This window comes from Octopus bimaculoides, chromosome 22 (assembly GCF_001194135.2).
Source record: "Octopus bimaculoides isolate UCB-OBI-ISO-001 chromosome 22, ASM119413v2, whole genome shotgun sequence".
In the NCBI taxonomy this organism is placed as follows: Eukaryota; Metazoa; Mollusca; class Cephalopoda; order Octopoda; family Octopodidae; genus Octopus; species Octopus bimaculoides.
In genome coordinates, this window is record NC_069002.1 from 37348937 (window position 1) to 37357989 (window position 9053).

The window sequence follows — 9053 nt, forward strand, 5'->3', positions numbered from 1 at the left end:
ATGGTGAACTCAAAAAGGAATATTAGAAAAGGAAGGAAGGCAGAGAAGAGAGAAAGGGTGAAAGCAAGAAGGAAAGGAAAGAAAAAGAAAGAGTGAAAAGGAAGAAAGAAAGAGAGAAAAGATAAAGAAAAGAAGAAAGGATTGAATAAAGGAGGTAAATAAGAGGTTTATATACTAACTTGTTGCAGATATGTTACCATATCTTTAATCTCGGTAGAAAGTGATACTTGACCAGTTTTTGGTGGAGGAGTCCACTCTGATGACTTAGACTCTTCATAGTCCATTGCAAAATCATCTGATCAATGAAAATAAAAACAACAACAACAGTTCACCAGATAATAAAATTAACAAAACAATTACCAGGCAATAAATGACACAAACACAGACGTCCATGCAAAGCACATATTCTTACATTTATTGATCCTGAAAGGATGATAGTCAAAGTGCCCTCACCTTGTGACGATATATGTGTCTCCATGTATATCTATTCAATGCCAGTGAACAGTTGGAAAGAAATCAGCTGACTAAATTTCCCCCACCATCAAGTACTTGATTGATACTTTATTTTATTGGCCGGGGAGGGGAGGGGGATGAAAACAAAATTGATCCTGGTGAAATTTAAACTCAGAATGTAAAGACTAAGAAGAAATACTACAATACATTTTATCTGATGCTTTAATGACTCCATCATTACGATGATGATGATGAGTCCCTTTGTGCCCAGTTTTCCTCTCAGCACACATGAACTCTGCTGTCTATTCACACTAACACTGCACATCCAGTGGAGCATGCTCACTTCATTTCTAGTTTTTGCAGGTCTTCTGCATTCACTCACACATGCAGGTTTGTCACTGCATGTCACTGCATTGGTACTAAGCAGGTAATGCTTCAATGTGGGGAGTCACAGAATGAAGGACTTTACTTGGAAGTAAGGGTTGGCATCAAGAAGGGCACCAAGCCATAGAAAACTGCCTCAAGAAGCCCCATCCGACCCATGGGGGGAGCAGATGAAAAAAATGGACGGGGTGATGATGATTCATTGCTGTTTCTCTGAATTTCTCCCTTGTATACATTCGTTCAAGTAACAGAAATAAATGAATGCACAAAAGTGGGGAAACTCAGAGTAGTGAAGGAGTGACACACCAGTTTGTGCAGCTAAATATATACACATATAGTGTGTGAGTGGGTGTTTTGTTTACAAATGGTAGGAAAACATATTCAATACATGTTTATAGAGTTTCCTTATGACGGAGTACAGTCAACATTAATTTTGTAATAAATTTTACTTCTTTATTTAAAGCTGAGGTGTCTCACTGTCATTATTTGGAGTTTCCCATTTCTAGTTTATGGAGTCACTGTGGAAAACAGGAGAGAGGAGGAGGGGGAGAGGGGGGGAGAGAGAGAGAGAGAGGTACATGAATTGACTGACCTTCTTCATTAGTTGTGGAAGGACTGTTTTCTTTGAGCATCTTGAGAAATATATGACCTCCCTCAGCACCACGAGTGTGTTGGATATCAATGAGCTGCGCTAGGTAACACTTGTCAACACCGGCCTGATCAAGGACCAAGCAATCCATCTTGACAGCGTGGTCAAGATACTTGAGCAGTTTTGTCATGCTGGACACAGGAATACCAAATGATTGCACAAACAAGAAGAGCTGAGCAGGGTCAAGGTCTTGAAGCGCTGCAGACACAGAGAAAAAGAGGATGGTAAATGTTGATGTTTACACACAGAGACACACATGAAGGAGAAAAGAAAGAGGAGATACAAAAGAGAGTAGGAGACAAAAGGAAAAGGGAGAGAAGCGATAAGAGAGTAGGAAGAAAAGACAAGAAAAGAAAGGAGGAAACACAAACAAAAAAAAAGGAGGATGAAAACTAAAAAGAAAGAAACAAAGGCAGAAATAGGAAAAAAATAATAGAGAAGAGGAGGAGATGGCATGAGAGATGACCATTAAGAACATCAAAGTGAAGATGAAGCAACTGACCAGCATCAATAAGTCTCTCGATGCTGGACCTAATCATACGTAGTTTCAACCAGTCTGGGAGTAAAAGAGCCTCTTCTGAAGTGTCAAGGAGGAAGGCATTAGGTGGGCTACCTTCTTCAGGGAACCAAATCTTGAGTAATTCTTCGTAATATGTTTCTCCATCTGATAACAAAATGGCAACAGATTAGCTTAATCTTATATTTATACAAACACACACACACACAACTAGATATTTTGTGCTGAATTATTGGCTGAAAATACAGGCTTGTCTGACCATTATATTATCAAAGGATTGAAACTAATAGTAAATTACATTAAATTTACATATAGGCATAGCTTTCTGGTAAGATGATTGCTTCCCAACCGAACTCAAGACCATGTGGTAACAAAAACAGAACCCTGCCTCTACACAGCCAAGCCTTATTGAGATGAAAACAGTAAATAGGAAGTGAAAAAAGAAAGAGGGAGGGCCATACCTTTAGGTGGCCCATATGTCAGCAAAATTATCATGGCATGTACCACCAGCACAAGCATTGTTGCCGAGTCCCCAGACTCCCACTGAAGTATGATTTGATCCTGAGTGTTAGACTGTTGGAGGAAGCAAACAAACATTCAATTAGTTACAGAAACATGCATTGAGGTTATGATGAAACGAAAGAAGGAAGGAAGGAGGGGGGGATGTCTCCTCCCCTTCATACAAGGAATACTTTGGCTCATAATGCTGCAGGATCAGGGCTGACCTGGGGCTAATATTACCAGAAAGAAAGAAATTTGTACGTATGTAGATGATTAAAGCAATACAATTACTACTTATTGTCTTCAGACAAACGAACGGCATAATTAACAACCAGGATTTGAATGCAGATCATAAACATGCGACTAGACACCACAAAGTACACTGTCCCCTTCATTCCCCAAGATATTTTTTTAATAATTTTTTAATTGTTACTGACTATTTTAATGTAGCCATGTTGGAGCATAGCATTAAAAATATTTCAGTCAATTATATCAACCACAGTAATTTGCCTGGTACTTATTTCATTAACCCTTTAAGCATTTCGATAACTCCCTTACATGTAATGCTCATCCATTCAAATAGCTTTCAGATTTCAAGGATGTGATTGCTTACTTTTATAATGACATTGCTGGGTAGTTGCAAGAGGTCTGATTTAGTTAGTCTGAACACAAAACAGGTAAAATATTTGGGCCTAATATGGCCAGTTTGAATGCTAAAGGGTTAATCTCCGAAGCTACAAATATAAAATAACTGTTAGGAGGTAATTATATTCTTGCATATTTCTGCCTCCATGAGGCCCAATGCTCAAATGGTAAATCTTATGTGCCAGCAGCACAGGTGCCAGTCAGACGGCACTGGTATCAGCCACGACTATGATTTCACTTGGCTCAACAGGTCTTCAAAAGCACAGCATATCGCTCAACATCTGAAGGGGTGTTTTTAATGGACCAGTTACTCAACACTGGCATTGGCCACGACTACAATCTCCCTTGGCTTGACGGGTCTTCTCAAGCACTATATATATATGTGTATATATTTACAATTTCCCATTATCTTCCCCCACCAATCCCCTCCTTTCAGTGCCTTCTCTCTCCTGTGTTGTTCTCCCTCGTTAGCACCTCACCCTCATCACATACCTACCACAACCCCGGCCTCTCTCCTGTATTCCATTCCATCATTTGTCTTGGTCACCTTTATCCACCCCCACCCCACCTTGTTCAAACCTCTGCATCACCCTGCTTATTCTCACCACTCCCAATGTTCCTTAAGGACATGTCTCCACATCTCCACCACCATCATCTCTCACTATTGCTCCCTTTACCTTACTCTGTAAACCATCTTTTCTTTTTCAATTGGAGTATTCATGCATCTACTCTACAACAGGACACCTATCCTTGTTCCTCCATACCTCTAATCTCTCATCAACTCACACAAAGTATATGTGTGCGTGTGTTATATGAGAAGCTTCTGCACAGTTTCCAACTACCAGAATGATGATGATAATAATGGTGGAAATGATAATAACTGAAGAGCTGATGATGGTGAATAAAACAACGATATTAAAGAAGAGAATGACGAAGAAAACAAGATGTCTGTTGTGTGTTCTCACCCAATCGTAAGCATCTTTATCTGGTTCTTTTGCTCTGCGAATATATTTGGTATAAAGAGAGAGAACTGCAGTTAACGTTCGGTTTGCCAGTTCTGGTCTGTCGCTTTCAGGAGGCACCACATGACTCATCACAGTTGTGCGTTCAACAATCAGCTGTGCAACTTCCTACAGGTACAAAAATGCAGAGTTAAACACACCAATATCTCCGAAGCAACTTTCTGCTGCAACGTTACCTGCAATTTTTTCATACATGTATTAAAATAAACTAACAAAAATAGAAATAAACTAACTGAAATCTTTTTGTGATCAAATGAATAAGGAATCATTAAGGAATCAGATTTACTGATTTTTGGAAATGTTAACCAATTTGAAAGTTGTGACATCCATACTATTTTTTCACAGGAATCATGAGGTGTGTTTGTATAACAGAAATAGATACAGCCGAAAATTTAATCAGGTTTCATCAATCATTTTCCACACTTTTTATTTTAATTTAAAAATTTTTTTTATTTATTTATTTTAAAAAATTTTTTTTTTTGTTATTGTAGAAACACTTCTTAACAAATAAATGACTAAATTCAGTTGCTGAAACATCAACCACATCAAATGCACTAATCTGGATTGAGGAGACCTGAAAAAAAACCCCAAAAACAATAGAGAATAAACATTCTACCTCTATGTGTAGATGATTAAAAATTATTTATAACTTTGACCCTTTTGTGTTCCAATATTTCTGTTGGAATATTCTGCTTTTGTTTCAATTCATTTTTAAAATACAGAAAAATATAGTAAAATAACTGTCTTCATCAAGATGATGTTAGGAACATAATTTCATAAAATTTTGATAGAAGGTTTTAATTAAGATAAATTTAAAATGAAAAGTTTGCATCAGAGGATCATGATGGGTTTCAGAGAGAGAGAGAGAGAGGGAGAGAGAGACAAAGAGAGAGAGAGAGAGAGAGAGAGAGAGAGAGAGAGAGAGAGAGAGAGAGAGATATGGGGGGAGGGGAAAGAAGAGCAATTACTTACAAATGCCAGGTCATCTAAATTCTGTAAACTGACATCTTTAACATGACGGTCTAAGAAGATGACATACGCACTGACCAGAGTTGGATCAGTTTCAACACGACAGGCCTGGAAATACAGAATTAGCATAGGTCAACAAGTTCAAAACAAGGATTGATGGTAGAGTGGTCAAGTGATGGTAAGTTAAAAATGCAGGGACATATTGATTGTAAAAATGTGACAGGTAGCTTCAATATTGATACTTCACAGATAAAACTGAATTGACAGAGTTGGTAGAGCATCAGATGGAATGTTTTGTGCTATTTATTCCAGCTCTCTGAGGTTTGAGTTCAAATCATAGTGAGGTAAATTTTGCTTTGACTCTTGTGGTGTTGATAAAGTGTAGGTGCCACTTAAAAGCACCCAGTCTACACTGTAAAATGGTTGGCGCTTGGAAGGGCATCCAGCTGTAAAAACCTTGCCAAAACTGACCTCGCTTGTGCTTGTGCCATGTAAAAAGCACTAAGTCCATTCTACTGAGTGGTCGGTGTTAGGAAGGGCATCCAGCTGCAGTTGTCTTACCAGAAATATAGTATCAAGGGTGCTTTTCCCTGATACAAACCCAAACTGCATCTTGCCTAAACTAACTCTCTCCCTGATTAGTTGGGCTATGGCCCTCTCCATGACTTTCATCACCTGATCCAAAAATTTGATACCTCTACAATTATTCCTATCTAATGTGTCACCTTTACCTTTGTAGCAGTTGACTATGGTACAGCTACACTTGTCATTGGGTATGATTCCTTCATGTATCACCTGGTTGACTATACGGGTGACTAGACTATAGCCTACACCGCCAGATATTTTAAGCATCTCTACAGTGATTCCTGAGGGGCTGGGAGCTTCCCATGTATATATATATATATATATATATACATACACACATATATATATTTGTGTGTCTGTCTGTCTGTCTCCCCGCTATTGCTTGACAACCGATTCTGGTGTGTTTATGTCCCCGTAACTTAATGGTCTGGCAAAACAGACTGATAGAATAAGTATTAGGCTTACAAAGAATAAGTCTTGGGGGCGGTTTCATCAACTAAAACCCTTTAAGGCAGTGCTCCAGCAAAGCCGTAGTCAAATGACTGAAACAAGAAAAGAATATGGTAACCTACCTGTACATGGCCAAAATCAACTTCGTGGCCTCGTGCTGGACTGAGAAACGATGGACAATGGTAAATGAGACCTACAAACTGATTGAACAAGATTGGACCAGTCCAATGCAGTGGACCAAGCAAGTGGAAAGAAAAGTATGTGGGGCTCAACAAAATGAGATGCACCCTAAAAGGAAACTTACCTTTCGAATTGCATAGCAGGCCTGGGTTCGGAGAGAATCAAACAAAGGCAAACTAGGGAGATAGAGAAGTAACCACTTATGTTGTGGAATCAACTTCAGAAACTGTTCCTCTTGTTCATCCACTTTGATGGGTTCAATCTCAGATGGAGGAATGTGAGACATCGACACAACAAGTGACAGACCCTGTTAATGAATCAGATAATGAGTCAAATAAATAAGCAAACAAACAAACAAAAAAAATTCCAAGTAACAAACTAGAGAAATAAAAATTTTCAGTTTTTTTATATTTAATCATGATCAATCATCCTCATTTAGTTTCTGCTTTCCTTGCAGGCATGGGTTGGATTGTTTAACTGAAACTGGTAAGCCAAAGAAGCTGCACCAGGTTCCAATTTGATCTGACATGGTTTCTATGGCAGGTACTCTTCCTAACACCAGCCACTCCAAGAGTGTAATGGGTGCTTTTTATATACCACTAGCATGGGTGCCAGTTACATGATACCGGCATCAGCCACACCTATGATTTCACTTTGCTTGACAAGTCTTCTCAAGCATGGTATATTGCTAACGGTCTCGGTCACTTAGCATTGGCTCCGTGAGGCCCAATGTCCAAAGGGTGCTTTTCACATGACACTGGTATGGATGCCTGTCATGTGACACCAGCATCAGTCAAGATCATGCTTTCACTCGGCTTGACGGATCTTCTCAAGCACAGTATGCCACCAAAGGTCTTGGTCACTTGTCATTGCCTCCATGAGGCCCAACGTTTGAAGATCATGCTAGAATGAAGGTGGTCTTTCCAGGATATTATCAGTCAATGGTCTGAAGCTCATAGCTTTCATTACAACCGTAGGATAGCTAAGTTTGCTTGTTGATGGACATATATATTTGTGTGTATGTATGGCTGAGAGGCTTGCTTCCTAAGCATCTGGTATTGGGTTCAATTCCAAGGCATGGAACCATGGACAAGTGTTTTCTATTTGACAACAGCTATATGAGTGGATTAGATAACCAGAAAATGAAAGCTTATCAGGCTATAGGATGCAATGTTGTTTGTTTCCAATCTTTTGTGAAAAAACAATGTAAGGCCATCAAGGCTGTAGAAATACCTGCTTCAACAAATTCCATCTGGCCCATGGAAGCATAGAAAATTGGATGTTAAAATGGTGAATTTGAATGAAGGTTTTCTGTTTAAACTTACCTGACTTAACAATATCATTATTGCTTTGAGAAGCAACACCTACCTTGATAGCCAGACTTCGACTTGAAGCTTGACTGGAAGATAGTCTCTTGAAAAAATAGTCCATAACTTCAAAAGTGGTGGTGCTATCACTTGATGGACTGTGCACCAGCATTTGGAGTTTGGCCAGTAGCTGTTCTTGTTTCTTCATTTTCTGAAAAACAGAAAGTATACGGACATTAGCAAAGCATCCTGGCATTGCCCGGGTGTTATGACCTACAACCACATTGTATTATTTGTTCCTTTCTTATAGGCAGAATCAGCACAGCTACTATATAGTGAACTGGATTACTGGTGGAATGAATATTTTATATTTGTTTAAAAGTGAAGGGGGAGGGGTACAATTTGAATGGGTTTTCATGAAAGTGCTTTCAGTTCTTAAGAAGGATCACAAAATTATGTAGCTTGCACCCCTTTTCCAGGTAGAGATGATAATGGTGAACCAGCGGGTTATGAATGAAGTAGCTCATTCTCTGCAGATTAATCATGGTTCTGCCTATCAAATTATCCATGATGAGACTGTGCAAGATGGGTGCTAAGACGGCTTCCTGCAAAGCACAAGCACAAACATCTTGAAGTCTGCCAATGTTTACTCGATTGCTACAAGAATGAGGGCGAGGAAACTTTGAGCAGAATAGTCAGAGGGGATGAAATGTGGGTCCATCATTATGAGGCAGAATCCAAAAGACAGAGTATGGAGTGGAAACATCCTGGCTCGCCAGTGACAAAGAAATTCAAGATTCAGTCTTCCATGGGAAAGGTGTTGCTAACCCTTTTTTGGGACTCAAAAGGGCCTATACTGGAAGACTACCTGGAAAAGGGGTCTACGATCAACAGTGCAAGATACAGTGCTTTGCTGGCCAACAAACTGAAGCCAACAATTTGCACCAAATGCCGAAGCCTATTGTTGGAGAAAGTTCTATGTTGTATGACGATGCATGCCCACACATGCCCAGACCATTGAAACCATTAACTAATTGGGTTGTGAGGTGCTGGAACACCGTGCCTACAGCCTAGATCTTGCTCGCTTCTGACTATCATATCTTTGGACTACTCAAAGATGATTTACGAGGTTGTTGGTTTCCTATGGATGAAGATGCAAAGGAAGCGATGCATAAATGATTGCACAATCAACCAAAAACCTTCTTCTTGGAGGGAATACACAAGCTTGTGGACCGCTGGACCAAGCGCATCGAAGGAGACTATATAGAAAAATGATGTACTTGTTTATCCTCTGCTTTTGTGGAAATACATTGAAAAAACAAGAGTACGCATAATTTTTGACTCTCTCTCATGTATATATATGTATGTGCATATATATATATATATATATA

General features: G+C 39.3%; 1 protein-coding gene across 1 annotated transcript in view; it reads right to left on the minus strand.

Moving 5' to 3' along the window:
* Positions 1–9053, minus strand: part of LOC106880421 (integrator complex subunit 1) — a 55035-nt gene that overhangs the window by 21917 nt on the left and 24065 nt on the right. The window contains exons 22-29 of the mRNA XM_014930336.2: positions 7724–7873; positions 6480–6662; positions 5144–5248; positions 4115–4279; positions 2465–2576; positions 1989–2150; positions 1430–1684; positions 180–295 (exon numbers count right to left, since the gene is read on the minus strand). Coding sequence (XP_014785822.1) covers positions 180–295; positions 1430–1684; positions 1989–2150; positions 2465–2576; positions 4115–4279; positions 5144–5248; positions 6480–6662; positions 7724–7873 — 1248 coding nt within the window. The remainder of the gene's footprint in view (positions 1–179; positions 296–1429; positions 1685–1988; positions 2151–2464; positions 2577–4114; positions 4280–5143; positions 5249–6479; positions 6663–7723; positions 7874–9053) is intronic.